This window comes from Diabrotica virgifera, chromosome 9 (assembly GCF_917563875.1).
Source record: "Diabrotica virgifera virgifera chromosome 9, PGI_DIABVI_V3a".
Taxonomy (NCBI): domain Eukaryota; kingdom Metazoa; phylum Arthropoda; class Insecta; order Coleoptera; family Chrysomelidae; genus Diabrotica; species Diabrotica virgifera.
In genome coordinates this window covers 219969329-219988380 of record NC_065451.1, presented here as the reverse complement: position 1 = coordinate 219988380, position 19052 = coordinate 219969329, and the positions used below count along the sequence as shown (strand labels likewise).

The 19052-nt window shown below is 32.1% G+C and overlaps 2 protein-coding genes across 2 annotated transcripts in view; both read left to right on the top strand.

Annotated features, from left to right (window-relative positions):
- Positions 1-19052, top strand: part of LOC126892058 (cathepsin L-like proteinase) — a 153698-nt gene that overhangs the window by 57887 nt on the left and 76759 nt on the right. The window lies entirely within an intron of this gene.
- LOC126892059 (cathepsin L-like proteinase) overlaps positions 14128-19052 on the top strand; it is a 28480-nt gene continuing 23555 nt past the window's right edge. The window contains exons 1-2 of the mRNA XM_050661494.1: positions 14128-14226; positions 15642-15733. Of these exons, the coding sequence (XP_050517451.1) occupies positions 15650-15733 (84 nt within the window). The 5' untranslated portion in view covers positions 14128-14226; positions 15642-15649. The remainder of the gene's footprint in view (positions 14227-15641; positions 15734-19052) is intronic.

Here is a 19052-nt window from a genome sequence, read left to right as displayed (position 1 = left end):
GTTAGCCTGTAGTTTCCTGTTTTATTTCGTTTACCGTTACACCTTAGACAAGGAAAGAGACTCAGCCAGCCTTTTTACACACCAGCTCTGTTGCCACATCTAAGAGATTTCTAGTTAGTCATAAAATTTAAATGATTCTTTCTTTGTAAATATTTATAGGTCTGAAATATAATATTTCAATGAACGGTGGTATTTACGTTGTTTGAAACAACTTTTTTGTAGTTTGATATAATGTAACTACTGTCATTTGATTTTTTTCAATACCTATGTATTGTATTACATGAATTGATCGGATTCCAACTTTGTGTTTATCGTTTTATTCAAGAGTATATTCATTTAAATCCTTGATTGAATTAGAATACATATTGTATAAATAAATATTTCTTGTAATTCTTAACGAATTTCGAAACATAATATGCCCACAATAATTATTATTAGTTGCTTTGCATTACACTTATAGAAGGCTTTTCTTGTTATATGTCGTCATATCTACCTTTATTTAAGGGCATATTTTATATAAGGCTTTGACAATAAAGACGGTTGGGACACCGTTTCTAATTAACATATTATGTATCTGTTAATTAATTTAGTTCAGTTTTTCAATTTTTAGTTAACGTTATTTTTAAGAAGGGCAAGGTTAAATTAACAATAGAAACAAAATACGCATAAAAAACATGAACGTTGGACAAACACCTGTTTCCGATACATTCACAGTTAGGTCTGGATCCCGCGTATGAAAAAAAAGATTATTAATAGCAAGCTGAAAATTTGTTAAAAGCTTAAGGGTGTCTAGTCGGATAATCTTTGATATATGGAAACACTGTAACAGGGGCAGTTTTAATTGTGGAACAGGTTACAAATTTGGAACGGTCAGACCACGAAAACGGCACATATATTTTGTCCGACAGAACAGACTTAAACTCTCCGAACAGAGATTAAACTCTCATGCAAAAATCAGACTGCTATTTATCACCTGTCATAATTCCTCTCATTTGACATATTCTATATGTTCTACTCATTAAAACGCCCATATTGGTGATAAATAGCAGTCTGATTTTTGCATGAGAGTTTAATCTCTGTTCGGAGAGTAGTCTAGTCGCAACATAGGGGGTCCCGTGGCACTTTTAGTTCGCCGCGATTTGCCAAGTTGAAAATTGCCAATTTTTAACGGTCTCGGCAAAACCCACTTTTTACATTCCAAAACTTTAGTTTTTATTAGAATATTGTCATTTGGTAAATTTCTCCTAGTTTTCTGTAAAAATAATAAATGTTAGTTCATAATATGAATATGGTATATCTCTTCTCATAGCTTCCATGAATCCATTCCATCCGAAAATACCGAGAATGTCTCTGCTTTTCCCTTACCTTAGAGCCCAGAAGATCAGGCACAGATGGAGTCACAGTTTCAGTTGGTGTCGAAATTCACTTCGGATCTTGATTTCTGATAAAGCTTGAGGTTTTGTCCTTTCAAAATTTATTAGTTGAACAGCTCTCTGACTTTCATAAATCTCAGGTGCACAGAAAACTACAGTGTACTAACCACTACTGTACCAACTACTTTGTACAGAAAACTAGGAGAAATTTATCAAATGGCAGCATTCTAATAAAAAATAAAGTTTTGGAATGTAAAAAGTGGGTTTTGCCGAGACCGTTAAAAATTGGCAATTTTCAACTTATACTTTAGACCGAACAGTTCGTCTAAAAAAAAAGTAATTAGTGATGTTTGTAGATAATTTTAAGTACTTTAATTTCTGTTAACAGACCATTTACTAAGTTAATAGTTTTCGAGATTTGAGCAAAAAAGCGGAAAAAGCTGAAATTTTTCGCATTTTTCGCGATTTTTTCAATGTTCCTGCCAGAAATTTTGTCCGCAAACCTCATATTCGGATTCAGCAGCCCAAAAGCCATATATAATGAAATAAATCAGAACTTTCCCAGTCAAAACACAATTTTATTGAATCATATACGCTAAATCGCTTGTCATTAGTCGTGATAGCTTAAACCAGGTTCCGACTTTGTTATTAATAAATTATTGCAAAAATAACGGTTTATAGTACGTTTACTCACGGTTTTTGCTCTACTAGGAGTCATCTAAAAAACCACTTGGAATGACATGAAATTTGGCATGCACGTAGCTAACATGTCAAACAAAACAAATGATATTGTGCCGATGTGTGCTTTTACGCTGGGGGTGTGTTTCGTCCCGTTTCGGGGGTGAAAGAAGACACCTTTAAAATAGTCCGGAATTGGATAAACTGATAAATTCTAAGCAACGTTTGTTCTATACAGTTTTTTCACTAATTCAATACTTTTCGAGTTATTTGTGAGTGAATATGTTCATTTTTCAACAAAAAAACAAATAACTCCAAAAGTATTGACTTGGTCAAAAAACTGTATGGAACAAAAGTTGCTTAAAATTAATCAGTTTAACCACTTCCGGACTTATTTAAAAGGTTTCTTTTTTCACCCCCGAAAAGGCGTGACACTCACCCCCAGGGTAAAAGCAGACATCGACACAAAATCGCTTGTTTTATCTGACATGTTAGCCTAGTGTATGCCAAATTTCATGTCAATCCAAGTGGTTTTTTAAAATTTATAGCAAAAACCGTGAGTGAACGTATTATAAACCGTTATTTTTGCAATAATTTATTAATAACAAAGTCGAAACGTGGTTTAAGCTATCACGACTAGCGGCAATTGATTTAGCGTATAAAAATACTATGAAGAAGACTACAAACTTGCTGTAGATAGCGCATTTCGAGCTTTTCGGCGAATAAACTATTATTTTGTTATTAACAAAATAAGAACATATTTTGAGTACCTAATCGCGACTAGTCACATTCGATTCAGCGACCAAAAGTACACCAGAGAAGACCTTAACACTATCAGTTTATTTACAGGACTTCTAATAATTCCTGAAAAACACCTAATTTTACCATAATTTGTTAATAACAATTAAAATCACCACATTTGGGCTTCCAAATTGCTTATCTACTAAAATAAGAATACTATAAATTAGATATTGAATGGCCATATTTTTACCTGTACCGATTTAAACGAAGAAACTGCCATTTTTGACCCTTATTTGTTAATAACTAAAATTCTCGTCCGAACGGTGACGGGCATTTTTGTATTTATTATGTATTAGGTATATGCAGTGCCGCGCCAGCATGTGGTAGCGCCTGTGTGCAAGACATTTAATGGCGCCTAAAATGAACAATTATTTATTGTAACCAAAAAAAACTAAAAATTCTTACACATGCAACAAGAAAATAAAGTAAGTTAAAATAATTAAATAAAAATAAATCTTTGGCGTAACAGCCTAAAAAACTAAAGATATAGGTAGGTAAACATGAAATATTTAGCATTTTATAAAAAATTTAATTTTCGCATCTTCAGTTCGAAAAATCTTTTTATAATATGGTGAATATCAATTTGATTTAATACTGACGACTCTATAGGGATGATAGATCAATTTGTCAACCGTTCTTGACTGATGGTCAATCTTAAATAATTTTTTCAGTTTAGAAAAAATCGTTCAGTAGTGGCATCAGATATGGGCAGAGTGAGCAGAATTGCGAAGAGCTATTGTTAAATTTGGGTAACCTGCAGTAAATTCGTTTAAAAATATAAATTTTAAAATTTTACAAACACCATTCTTTAATTCTTTTAATAACAAAGGCTGAAGCTGTATAATTTCTTCAAACAAATCCACTCCCACTATATCTATGAATAGAATCTCATTTTTTTTTACAAATTTCTACACAACAGTTTTAATTGTGAGTTTTCTGTAATGTCGTTTAAATTATATAGAAAATTGAAAGAATCAACATGATTCTCCAATATGGAAAATCTTTCATTTGCTGAAATTAATGCTTGGTCGAGAACACAATAAAAGAAATGAACTTTGTATGACATTTTAGGATCCAACATCTGTTCGTCTGTTTTTACGTTCGTAAGCGAACAGCCTGCTTTTATTCCGACTCCGTAACTGTGTGGCTGGTTGAAAACTGGGCTCCGCATCATGGTACAATAAAGCTTCAATTAAGCTTGGGAAAGTTATTGTACCATGGCTCCGCATCCAGTTTCTCTACAGTTTCATTGGCTGTAGTAATAACATCATTAAATTTGCTATCTATTCGAAACTAGAGCGAGAATTGTTTTAAGGGCGTAGACGTAAAATTTCGCATCAATGTGTTTTAAATGAATTAACAATTTTTTTCGAATCCTGAGAAAACTAATAAGTATTCTTGAAAAATTTAAACGCTGAGTGAAAGATTACATTATTACCGAGGGCCGAAAGTCCATTAGAATAACCGAAATGTTTCATTTGAATGAGATATTTAAAACTAAAAATCACTTCTATGACGTTTATTAAAATAAACAAATAAACATCATATAAGTTTTTAGGGACTTTCGGCCCTTGGTAATAATGCAATCTTTCATTCTGGGTTTAAATTTTTCAAAAATACCTTTTAGTTTTCTCAGGATTTGAAAAAAATTAATGAATTTAAAACACATTGGAGCGAAATTTTACCTACGCCCTTAACTCTTCTAAAGCATTTAGCATATTCATTGTTTTTGATCGTAAACTTTTGCTGACGAAGTTAACTTTCATCAGAACTTCATACCATAAATGTGGACTGAGCATATAAATGTAAATGTTGGTATTTTATCTCCTAAACATCTAGCTTGATATTTTGAATCAAGATCAAAATCCGAATGTGTTATATCACATAAAGCATCATTATTTCTGTCAAATTGTTGTACAATGGCTTTAAAGCATAAATTCTGCTGGACCGGTGGCTGCATGTCTTTACAGGATTTTTCTTAATGTTGTTCTGAAACTATTTTCTTGTGGCATTTTTGTAATTAACTATTTTTGATGGTAAATAAGCCAAAATTTTACTAAAAAAATAATAAAATAAAATATTAATAAAATATATTTTTTAGTAAAATTGTGGCTTATTTCCCGTAAAAAATAGTTAATAATTAGGATTTTTCTTGTTTATGCAGATTGTATACATCAATACGTAATGTAGGCAAACTTCAAAGGCCTACTTTCCTTTGAAGTTGAGATATACGGAGTGGCAAGGTCGGTAAATGGGTAAGTGTTGTTGTGACCTGCGTAAAATTTTTGTACCAACTCTAGTGGCGCCCCTTAATTGCTGGCGCCTGTGTGCGCCGCACACATTGCACACGTGGACGGCGCGGCCCTGGGTATATGTATAGTATATAGTACCCAAAAAAACCATTTGTAACCTGGCTGCTCAAGTGTTCCGAACATGGCATATTTTTGCCTTATTTCCCTGGCGTATAAGTAAAAGATTTGGACTACAAGAAAATATATCAAAAACTAAATTTATGGTCATCAGCAAAAATAAAATTAGAGGCGCCCAACTGGTTATCAAGAATACACCAGGGGACTGAGTTAATATACCAGTATACAGTATAGTATACATATCTTGGAACAATAGTAAACGAACAATGGGACCACTCACAAGAAATAAAATGTAAAATAGAGAAGGCTCGGAATGCATTAAATAACATGGCAAAACTCTTTAAAATCCACAACCTTAAACTGGAGATAAAAGTAAGGCTCCTACGATGTTATATCTTTTTAATATTATACTACTGAGTTGAATCCTGGACACTCACTAAAGCGATGGAGAAAAAACTTGAAACCTTCGAGATGTGACTATACAGACGAATCATAATATATATCATGTACGGACAAGATAACCAACGAGACCGTATTACGAAGAATGGGAAAAGAAAGAGAGGTGATGTACACCATTAAAAGGAGAAAGTTAGTATATATCGTTAAAAAGTTCGAAAGTTAGTATAACACATAATGAGAAACGGCACCAAATACAGATTACTGACGGTAATACTTCAAGGCAAAGTATTCGGAAACGAGAAATTGGAAGAAGAAGAATATCATGGTTAAAGAACCTGAGGAAATGGTTCTCCACAACAACTAATCTATTTAAAGCATCAGTTAATAAAATCATTAGAGCCAGAATGATCGTCAATATTCTAAACGAATAGGCACAAAAAGAAGAAGATTCGTTTCTATAATCTAAGTTTAAATCCATTATTGTGAAAATATAGTACATATTGTATAGGTAAATATTTCCAAAGCAAAGTCTTTCGCACATCTGGTTTTATTTTAATTCTAAAGCGAACCTCAGCCCGGCAATAAATCACCAGCCAGGACCACTACCCTTCATATAACGGTATTTAAGAAAGATGTTTGCTAGGACATAGTCGAGTTTGTATTGTCGCCCCCGTTAGGTAAATTATTCCAATTCGAAATTTTTGCACAAACTTACTCAAAAAGAGGTCCTTATAACAAATCCACAGGGTGAGAGACGGTACCATAATCGAAAAATTGTTTAAACAATAATTTTTGTTAAACAAATTCACAAAAATAATTTTTTAGATCATTTGGGCCATTCTGAGCAAAAAAGGTATAGTTTTGGATCCCGCGTACCAAAAAAAAGTTGATTAATAGCAAGCTGAAATTTGATCATAGCTTAAGAGTGTCTAGTCGGACAAACTTTGATGCATGGGAACACTGGAACAGGGGAAGTTTTAATCGTGGAACAGGTTAAAAATTTGGAGCGTTAGACTACGAAAACATCCCATCTATTTTGTCGGACAGAACTTCCAATTGATTTGTTACCCTTTTATTAAACTCTCATGCAAATATCAGACTGCTATTTATCACCAACTGGGCATTTTAAGTCCGACACGTAGAATATGTCAAATAACAGGAATTACGTTGGTGATAAATAGCAGTCTGATTTTTGCATTAGAGTTCAATGAAAACGTAACAAATCAATTGAAAGTTCTATCCGACAAAATACAGTTTTCGTAGCCTGACGGTCCAAATCTTTAACCTGAACCACTATTAAAACTTCTCCTGTTCCAATGTTCCCATACATCAAAGTTTGTCCGTCTAGACACCGTTAAGCTATTCACACATTTTCAGCTTGCTATTAATCAACTTTTTTGGTACGCGGGATCCAGACCTAGTAACTTGTGATTTTTCTCTAAAATTGATTGTTGTCGAGTTATTCGAGTTATCCGCGATTTAAAATTTGAAAAATGCGAAAATGGCCATTTTCAATGTTTAATAACTCGGTTAAATATAATTATTAGAGAGCGGAATATATGTAACACAACATTACCAAAATATGCGCATATATATGCATTACTTTAACTACAAATATGCAGGTATTTTTTCTAAATTTGTCTAAATATGCAAATGCATATTAAAAATACTCAAAAATAAAACAATATATTAAATATAAACATTTATGTTTAAAAAATTCAACCTACATCTATGTTTAATACATATTTATTTTTCACATAAAAACAAATGAAATGACACAAAAACTGATATTATAATTAAATTAAGAATCTAAATTATAGTATGAATTTATAATCAAATATTTTTCAAAATTTTCAACTAGCAACTTTTGCCTTCTATCACTAAAAACGTGTTTGGACACAGAAAAAGTTCGTTCTACATCTACTGATGTTATAGGACAATATTTAAAAAATGAAATGTGAAAATGAATGTAACTTACGATTTTGGAACAGGCCTTGCAAAATACTTTGTCTCCACTTAACTTTAACTCGGGAAAACACTTTATACAAGCGCTTTTTTGAATGGTAGACATATTTAAATTTAATATATACCAATCACTTCAAAAACACTAAATACGATACAACGTTTACTTTAAACAAATGTTGGCCGGAAACTGACAAAATAAATATTAGACCCTTAAAAGCAGGTAGGTACCTACGACTTGCTACGCTAATAAAATAATATTTTTCTGGGAACACCCATAATTGTTAAATTCAGGTAGTAATGGGAAAGTCCAGATAGATAATAATGAGCCATAGATAGATAAATAACGAGCTCGTTCATATCGAAGTTATAAAATTCCAACTAAGAGAGGAAAATTTTAAACTTTTATATAATTTATTTTTAAAATATGCAAAATAAATCGTGTTTAGCTTAAATATGCAATGTTGTGTTTGTTGTCTGAAAATAGCATCTATATGCACTTTGCATATATTCCGCTCTCTAATAATTATTATGAAAGTCGGAAAGTGACCTAATCAAAGTTTAAAACCCCCTCTACAAGATCATAAAGAAATTTTTGTCATTATGTTATTACTAAGCTGTCATTTTTAATTATTAACAATGGGCGCTAAGCGCATATTAGGCGGCCTTCAATGGTGATTGCGAAAGAGATGCACCATTCCAGCCGTCCAATGGAGCATCTCACTCGCACTCACATTGACGGCCGCGCCGCCTCAATACACGCTTAAAGCTCATTGTTGATAATTAAAAATAACATCTTAGTAATGAAATAATGACAAACATTTCTTCAGGATCTTGTAGAGGGGACTTTAATCTTTGGGTAATTTGGTCAGTTTCTGACTTTCATAATGATTACTTTTAACCGAGTTATTAACCCTTGAAAATGGTTATTTTAGCTTTTTCAAATTTTAAATCGCGTATAACTCAACAACAATCAATTTTAGAGAAAAATAACAAGAGACCTTTTTTGCTGAGAATGACCCAAAGAATCTAAAAAAAAATTGTTCGAAGTGAAAAAAAATATTTTTGTGAATTTGTTTAAAAAAAATTTTTAAACAATTTTCCGACCGCGGTACCGCCCGGTACCCTGTGGATTTGTTATAAGGATCTCTTTTTGAGTAAATTTGTGCAAAATAATCGAAAAGGAATAATTTACATAACGGAGGTGACTATACAGCTTGGACTAATAAATATTTTCGATACCGAATATTACCAAAACATTTAGAAATGGCAACGCTGTCGATTGTAGCGTTTTGTGGTCAAATCCAAAAATAATACAAGTAGAATTTTATACAAATTTCTTTGTCGTTCTAAGGGTTAGAGATTCACATATCTGCTCACTAGATGGCTTTTGGCCTGCCATCTATGAGGCGAATATAGCAGAGGTTTCGTTTTCTTTCGTAACATGAGATATCTTCTCCAATACCTCAATCAACGATAATACTTATATGTACTTACCTATTTAATGAGTTACCAAAATATATTATATTTTATGTATTTTGAAGCACCGCAAACAAAATAAAGATATTACAATAAAGATATTGTATGTATGTTCTTTAGTCCTAGTACTACATCATTCGTCTTCATCCTCAACACTGCATAGATCCATAGATGATACAAATAATGAAATAATGCCTGTTTTCTTTTTCATATTTTACGGTTTTTTCCTATCCCTGATCCATTCAAGAAATGGTCAGATGGGGGATATGAATGTTTGTATTGTGGAATAACATCGGTGGTCAGTGTTGCCAAACGGAGAGAAATTCCCCTTTTTGCGGGAATTTTCAACATAAAAGGTGATAAAAGGAAAAAGTTAACTCAAAAGGTAACTTATCCATTCCAAATTGTAAAATATTAAGAAAAAATCAAAATATTTGAAAATAATTAAACATATCTTCTCAGATTTTGTAAACAGGAGGGAAGTTTTTTTTATAAAAGTGGGAATTTTTAAGGTAAGTTGACGGAAAAAGCTTACTCGACGGTTGGCAACGCCAAAGCCTTTGGTTGTGCAGTTTGGCACGTTTTGGTTCTGCGAAATGTACCTAAATTCAAATTCCAAGGATATAAAAATACTCATGATTCATGATAAACTCGAAATGGTAAAGTCATTTCAATTATGGAAACGAATTTTTAATAGTATCTATGTAAACGTTAATACAATTAATGTTTAAATTTTTTTACCATACAACAATTTTGAAATGAAATTCGTCCAATACTACCTACATACATAAATTTTATTAATTATTCTAAAATATAACGTTGATAAACTTCCTATACTATACATACATATTATTTTTAAGATATTTTAAAAGTATCTACTTATCAAGTATGTGTTAAGAATGTACTTATAAGTATGTGCTAAGAATATTCGATAAAGGTATATTCTAAGAATAGTATCTACTTATAAGTATGTGTTAAGAATGTACTTATAAGTAAGTGCTAAGAATATTCGATAAAGATATATTCTAAGAATAAACTTTTACGAATATTCCGAGTTACTACGTACACGAATGTACTCAGTATATTCGGTACGAGAATATACTTTAAAGTATATGCAAAGAACATGAAATTTAGAATGTTTTTTAAGGTACATGCTATGCTTGTACTACGCATATATTAAACAGAATATACTCCGACGAATGTTGGTAGTATATGCTTAGAACATGATACGAACATCATTGTTATGTGGGCACCACTGACCATCTTCTAACAATTAAGACACTAATAGGAAAAGCTAACGAATATCATATATATCTGGACTTAGCGTTCGTTGACTAAGAAAAAGCATTTGACAGCGTGGAAATGTGGGCAATAGAAAAAGCTATAAACAACTGTAGAATAGATTTCAGATACAGAATGCTAATACATAATATACAGGGTGTCCAGAAACTCTACCGACAAACGAAGACTGGAGATTCTTCAGATAATTTTAAGATAATTTAACCCAATTCACTTAGTCCGAAAATGCTTCCTAAGGAAGCTAGAGCTCTTTGAAGATGGCGTCTTGTAATTAGTTTTTCTTAAATAACTCCAGAACGCTTCCATTTAGAAAAACAAAAATTGGTACGCGCATTTATCTTCAAGATATAAATCTAATCCATCCATTGCAACTTTCTAGTACCGATCATAGACGTCCGTTTTGGGTAGGGCAACGGTTATTTTATCGCATAACTTTTTTATCTTTAACTTTTATGCATTTCTGACACTGGATTATTAAATTGTGGAGTATTCTAGTACTAAAAGGTACTCTTGTTTTAAATCGGTAGGACACACCGTTTTCTAGAAAAATCGATTTGAAAATTCTTCGCTTTCTGAATTACAAAAAAATTCAAAAAAATTGCTTTTTAGAAAGACGAAAACTGGTACGTTTATTTATATTCCAGAGATAAATCGATTTCATTAATTGCGATTTTCTAGTACTGGTCATAGGCGTCCGTTTTGGGTAGGTCAACAGTTATTTTATAGCATAACTTTTTGTCTTGAATTTTCGAGCATTTTTGACACTAGATTATTAAATTATGAGGTATTCGAGTACTAAAAGGTACTCTTACTTTATGTTGGTAAAATACTTCGTTTTTTGTTGAAAAGTTCTTTCAATTTTTTTTCAAATTCCAAAAACGAAAAACTTTCAAATCGATTTTTCTAGAAAACGGTGTGTCCTACGGACTTAAAGCAAGAGTACCTTTTAGTACTAGAATACCTCACCATTTAATAATCCGGTGTCAAAAATGCATAAAAGTTAAGGACAAAAAAGTTATGCGATAAAGTACCCGTTGCTCTACCCAAAACGGACGCCTATGACTGGTACTAGAAATTTGCAATCAATGGAATCGATTCATCTCTGAAAAGCAAATATGCATGCCAATTTTCGTTTTTCTAAATAGAAGCCTTCTGGAGGTATTTAAGAAAAACTAATTTCATGACGCCATTTTCAAAGAGCTCTAGCTCCCTTAAGAAGCATTTTCGAACTAGGTGAATTGGGTTAAATTGTCTTAAAATTATCTGAGGAATCTCGTGTCTTCGTTTGTCGGTAGAGTTTCTGGACACCCTGTATATAAGAAAGCAACAATGACAGTACAATTGGAAGAAACCACAAAACCCATACCAATTAACAGAGGAGTGCGACAGGGAGATGTTATTTCTCCTAAACTATTTACATTAGCACTGGAAGATGTTTTCAAAACAATGGAATGGACAAACATGGGAATAAACATAAATGGAAAGAAACTAAACCACCTAAGATATGACAATGTAGTAGTCATAGCATCAAGTTTTGAAGAACTACAAACCATGCTAACCAATCTAGCAAATGAATCCGAACAAATAGGTCTAAAAATGAATTTTACCAAAACAAAAACAATGACAAATACACAAGATAATAGAAACGTAATACTAAACGACACCACAATAGAAGCGGTTAATGATTATACAGTGAGCACGTAAAGGTTGGAATAAATTCATTTTCTCGAAAATGGACGATTTTGGAAAAAAATCCCGAAACAGGTGAATTTTTAATTTTAAATTACGACTTTTTGGCATACATATCATACTAGTGACGCCACCCATTTGGGCGTGATGACGTCATCGATGATTTTTTTTTAATAAGAATAGGGGTCGTGTTATAGCTCATTTGAAAGGTAATTCAATTATCTATTCAGTAATATAAACATTAACATAATTATTTATACAGGGTGCCGAAAAAATTATTTTTTGAATTATATTTATTGACATAAAAAGAAGAATATGTGTAATTGATTTAATTCAAAATACATTTTACTGCTCTCAGAAAATAGAAAAAAATGTTTATTAGAAAAAAACCATTGCTTTTCGCTTAAATTAAATGCTCAAATTGTCAGGTGGCAGTTGGGTGGCTGCTTTAATATTGAATTTGCAAAAAACAACAGTTATTTGTCAAAAAAACATTTTTTCCTGTTTTATGATAGCAGTAAAATGTATTTTGAAATAAATAAATTACACAGATTCTTCTTTTTATGCCAATAAATTTAATTTAAAAAAAATGTTTTGGACACCCTGTATAAATAATTATGTTAATGTTTATATTACTGAATAGAGAATTGAATTACCTTTCAAATGAGCTATAACACGACCCCTATTCTTGACGAGTGATGTCACTAGTATGATATATATGACAAAAAGTCGCAATTTAAAAATAGAAATCGACCTGTTTCGGGATTTTTTTCCAAAATTGTCCATTCTCGAGAAAATGAATTTATTCCAACCTTTACGTGCTCTCTGTATATGTTTGGGACAGATGATAAAAATAAATAAGGAAAACCAAACAGCAGAGGTAAAAAGAAGGGTCAGATTAGCCTGGGCAGGATTTGGAAAATTAAAATGGGACCTAAAGAATAAAAAAATACAACCATACTTAAAAACAAGAGTGTTTGACCAGTGCATACTCCCAATTCTCACATACGCATGCCAAACATGGACCTTGACCAAGGCAAACATGGATAAAATAATGAAGACACAAAGAGCCATGGAGAGAGCAATGTTAGGAGTAAAATTGACAGACAAAATGAAAAACAACTGGGTAAAAAATAAAACAAAAGTCAAAGACGCAGGACAACATATAGCCAGACTAAAATGGAGCTTCGCAGGTCATAACGCTAGACAAACGGACAATAGGTGGAATAGCACGATACAACAATGGAGACCATGGACAGGGAAGAGAGCAAGAGGACGACCTCAGATGAGATGGGGAGACGACATTAAAAAGATAGGAGGAACGCACTGGAAACAGAAAGCATTAAGCAGAAGCGAATGGAGGAAACTGGGGGAAGCCTATGTTCAAAATTGGACGAATTAAAGGGCAAAATAAGAAGGGGGGATAATGGTTTTAAATCAACATTTCAAACAAATTTTTGTGATTTTTTGGTGACTATTATGGAATTAATTTATTTTTAAATTAAATAGACATATTCAGTAACATTCAAAGAACATTGAAAAAAAAGCAATGCAAAATATTGAACAATAACGCCAACGCAACGGTGGCAAATTTTTGCAGACACCTCAAAAAAAACTTTGCGGTGAATATCAGAGTACGTCATTGGATCATGAGACATAAAAAATTCAAAAAGATTTTATTAGTTTATGATTATGACTTATGAGTTTCTCGAGGCCACGCTGTAGAGTTTTTTAAGTTTTAACGATTTTTGACTTTTTGGTATCACTCCGAATTCAAAACACCGAAATTTGGTTAAAAAAGGGTGAAAATAAATATATCATACTTATACACCTTTGTATAAGTATGTTAAGTGAAAAAAGAACTCCTAGACCTTTGCGAATCATTAATGTCTACGTCCAGTTTATGATATATTCGGTTATGGATAACTTTCAGTACCAAGTTTAGGACATGTAGTTTCTAGGAAAGTATTAGATAGCTCTATTTAAATTAACACCAAGAATACTCTTAGAAACAAGAACATTCAAGGAATTAAATGATGTATGTTGAACACATCGCAATCTAATCTGATAGGCTCTTAAAAAAATTAAAATAACACTTAATTATAATGAAGTATATAACAGTTGCACGAAATTTATAAAAATATTCTAGACGATAGAATTTTGTGATCAAGAGTAAGGTAAGCTTTTTTTACCCTTTATTTAGGTCTTCTCTGTCAAAATTTTTTTGGAGGGGAAAATATTTTTTCCACCATCCTAATCTTCGCATTTATTTTCTTCTTTACGTGCCATCTCCGCGACGGAAGTTGTCGGAGGCAATTATCATGGCTATTCTGATCTTAGATGCTGCTACTCTGAATACTTCGGTTGATGTGAATCCGTAGCATTCCCTTAAGTTACGCAACCATGAGATTCTTCTCCTTCCTAGACTTCTATTGCCCTGGATGATTTTCCCTTGTTTAATTAATTGAAGTTAGTATGTTGTATTTCTCATTATGCATAACATGCCCCAGGTATTGCAGCTATCTTGTATTGATGGTTTTCAATGTTTCCATTCTTTTGTTGACTCCTCTCATGACTTCGTTTTTTGTTACATGCTCGGTCCATGATATGTATTTTCAGGATTCTTCCATGCACCCACAGTTCAAATGCTTCCAATTTTTGAATAGTCGACGCGTTAAGTGTCCATGCTTCTATCCCGTTAAGCAGAGTCGAGAAAATATAACACCTTACCAGTCAAACTTTCAAGTCTAATTTCAGTTCTCTTGCACAAAGTAACCTTTCTTATTTTATTGAAGTTTGTTCGTGCTTTCTCTATTCGCATTTCTTAGTGTTTTGTTTTTTGGAAGTACAGTAAACTCAAACTTCGGCTCATCTGTTGGTACTTCTCCAGAGTTGCATTATGTTGTTGATTATCTTTGTGATTTTTGGTATTAATTCGTTGTCCATTAGCCTAAGTAATTCTGCTTATATATATTATGGGGACCTGCTACTTTACCATCCCTTAGCTATTGCAATAAACTTCCTGATATACCTAATATTCTTGGGCCATCATTTACCTTTTTTCTAGTTTAAAAGTGTAATGTCTTTGACCGTCAAACAGTTTCGCCAAATATTGTTTCTACCTTATTATTTTACTCCATTTATTCAAGATGATGTTTCCAACAGAGTCAGTCAGATTTCCTTTCTGTCTTCCTCTTAGTTCCCCTATGAGTTTTTTTACTTTCTTATGTACATATTATGTCTACAGTATTTTAAGTAGAGGCTCAGTTTTTTCAATTTCCCCTAACCATACATGTATATCCTACCTATTCATAAATAATATTCTTTCGGGTTCTGTAGTGGTTTGCACAGATGTTCTTGTAGTGGTAGCGCACATAAGTGCGCAGATGACCACTAAGATGTGAATGTCTGCTTTACTGACTATTAAAAGGTCTTAGACCACGTTAAGCACAAGAAGCTACTGAAAATCTTTTTAAATTGCCTTACAATTACATCAGAAAATATCTTTAAATTTCTTTCCCTCATATTATTTAACTTCTGTTTTCACTATATTTCTTTTTTATGTAGTTTACATAATGACATTTTATTTCAGAATAGATCATGAAGTTGCTACTTGTTATTGCGTGTCTCATTGCGGGAATCACCGCAGATTTGAACGATTATGACCAATACGTCCTTTTTAAGGTAAGGTTTTTGTGTAAGATAATGTTCGATAAATTGTTAAAACAAACAATCAGATATGCAAATAAAGAAAAAAAGAATGTGTGTGTACTTTGTACGCACGTAAGAAGTTATACTTCTATTATATGATTCCAACGAAATTAATATATTATGTACTTTAAACAGTTTATTTATATTTTATTTAAATATTAAACTAATTTTAATACTTACTACTTTCCAAACATTTTTATTAAAACAATACCAAAAATTAAAAAAAAAGAATGTGTGTGTACTTTGTACGCACGTAAGAAGATATTCTTCTATTAAATAATAGGTAATTTAAACGAAGTAAATATACTTAAAAGGTTATTTGTATTTTATTTAAAAATCAAACTAACTTTCTTATCTACCACTTTCAAAAAATTTTTATTAAAACAACCAAAAATAAAAAAAAAGTATGAATCGCCCAGGAATTGAACCCGCAACCTTCCAATCTCAGTGCTAACGCATTTCCCGCTACTCCAGCGAGGCCCTAGAAATAGACATGTAAGTTTCGGATATAATTACACAACACGGCGACATATAGTGTAAAAATGTTATGCTTACATAATATTTTATTATTTTACTACAGGGAAACACAAATCCAAAAACACAAGAATTATAATAAATAATACATTTCCTAAAACCACTAATATATTCTTTTAATGACTTATTTGCACGGTTACAGATACATACTGTTATATTTCTATTTGATATGAAAATTAAATTTTGATAATTATAAACAGAATTCAATTTAATATAAAATATTTTCAATTTTCTCAACCACGGGCATATAAATTTAGAACAACCTGTATACAACAAATTTGTTATATTTATTTTTAAGAAGTGATTAAAAGAAACTCGGGACAATGCGCTTAGAATGAACAAAGTGAATGGCGCGTACCATTGTCGTTGTTCGCGGAAGGTTCGATCATTAGCCTATGCTAAATAAGACTCAAGTGAAATCGATAATAGGTCATTATCGTTGTTCGCGGAAGGTTCGATCATTAGCCGATGCTAAATAAGACTTAGTGTAAATAGAGAATAGGTCATTAAATTTTGTAAATAGTAGAAAGTAATTTTAGAATGGGAATTAACTATTTTTTTTGGAAATCCATTAAGCATATTTAGAAAGATTAAAAATTGGTTTTGAGGAAGACTGCGAATAAGAGTTGGTGGTGGAAGGTTGATTTGTGAATCTGGAAGGGATATTTATAAAGTAGGGGAATGAATGAAAAGATAGATCAGAATGTTTTGAGCTGTCGAGAAGTGAAGTCCAGTAGTAGACGGTAGTGTACGGAGAGTGAGAAAGCCGGTGTAGTTCCGTGAGTGTGGAGTATCTATCGTGGAACGAGAGGTAGGCCAGGTTGAGAGTAAAAGAACCTCCTTGAGCCAAGAGTGTCCCGGTAGCTGATTGCAGTTTCGAAAAAGGTAGAATACAGCATCACGACAGAAGCAGGAACGGGAGCTATACGAGCTAGTTTTCAAAGGAGAACATTACTGAAAGCCAGGACGAGGTTTTGATCGCAGCCAAGGATAGCAGGAAACGGGTCTTGTGTGAAGACATTCTCAGTTCACCAGAAAAAGGTCAGTCTCATTTGTTTGGACATGAATGTATGGGTTTTTCGTATTAAATACCATATTAAAAATTGAAGAACATAATCAATAATATCAGAAAAGCTTCATCAAACTTAAATAGAATTGTTGCTAATAAATCCTAATAGTTAAATGTTAATAAAAACTTTCAATTGGAAACCAAAAGGAAATAAGATTCCCATTTGTAAATGTTATGTTTTAAGAATAATAAGAAATAGCAAATATTAAGCAGTGATTGCCATTTAAATAAAATAAAATAAACAATATTTGATTATAATTGTAAACCATATGTGTGTATTATTTTACTCTTTTCTTTCCTATCCCGATTAGGAACCATTGAGAAATACTTAGAAGCCACGAGAGTAAGTAATTAATTTTATAATTCGCCCTGAGATTGAAAACATATTGATATGTGATCTGGTAAATTAATTAGATTATGATTAATGCATTGATTAAATTAAATGACATATAAGAATATTATCTCATATCAATAATCAAGATCACATCAACTGTCGTCCAACGTGGAAAGCATGAAAAGTATTTCTAGTGGCAAATTTGAAGGATAGAAAGAGTAAAGCCGGTATTTGAAAATTTATATGCCTGTGGTAAAAAGTGAGATACCTACATTTGATAACATAAAATTTTAGATCTCTTTAGGTACAAATTTTACATAACTGATTTAATATTTTATTTTTACGATATTTACATTTGATATATTTATTGACAATTTATAATATTTGGGTGAGAAAAAGTCGTCTTGGTAACATACTAGTAAAATTTCATATTTGGCGGGGACAGTACTTCTTGAAAACAAATGTCTGTGACAAGAAGCCAAAGCAAAGACAACAAAAAACAAAAAGAACATTCAGACCAAGAAGATATCTTAGACACGACAATCATGGCATCAGAACAGCAAGAATTATCAGGAATAGATAAACTATTACAACTGATGCAACTCCAGTCACAAAAAATGGATGAAGCAAAAAGGACAATGGATAAAAATCAGGAAGAAACATCAAAGAAAATGGATAAAGTGGATCAAAAAATGGATGAAACACAACAAAAAATGGATGAAACACAACAAAAAATAGATGAAACACAACAAAAATTGGATCAAAAAATGGATGAAACACAACAGAAAATGGATGAAACAAAAAGAATAATGCAAGAAAATCTGAAGGAAACAAAACAAGCCATAGAAGAGAACAACAAGAAAATGGAGGAACGCATAGAAAAGTATGAAATGAAAATTAAGGATCACATGAAAGAACAAGAAATGAAAATTCAAAATAAAATAAAGGAGATAACGAATTGCCAGAAAAAAGAAATGGAAAGTTTGGAAAACAAGTTGCAAAACGCTATTCAAGCAGACATAGAAGAAGTGGAAAGAAAGATTGCGGAAATCAATACTCAACAAAATGTCGGAGAAAGAAGAGAAATGGTTATACATAGCACAGATGACGTGAAGATAAGGTTTGGCGGGGACGTAAGAAGATTACACCCAGTGCCGTTCATAAATAGCCTGAAAAAGAAAATACAGCACATCGGAAATTTCGAAACAGCAAAAGAAACTATCAGAAACCATCTCAAATATGAAGCAAGCCTATGGTTCGATTGCAAAGAAGAAGAATTTGACAGTTGGCAACAATTTGAACAAAAATTTTTGAATTATTTCTCGGGAAAAGTCCAACAATTGGAAATTAACAAG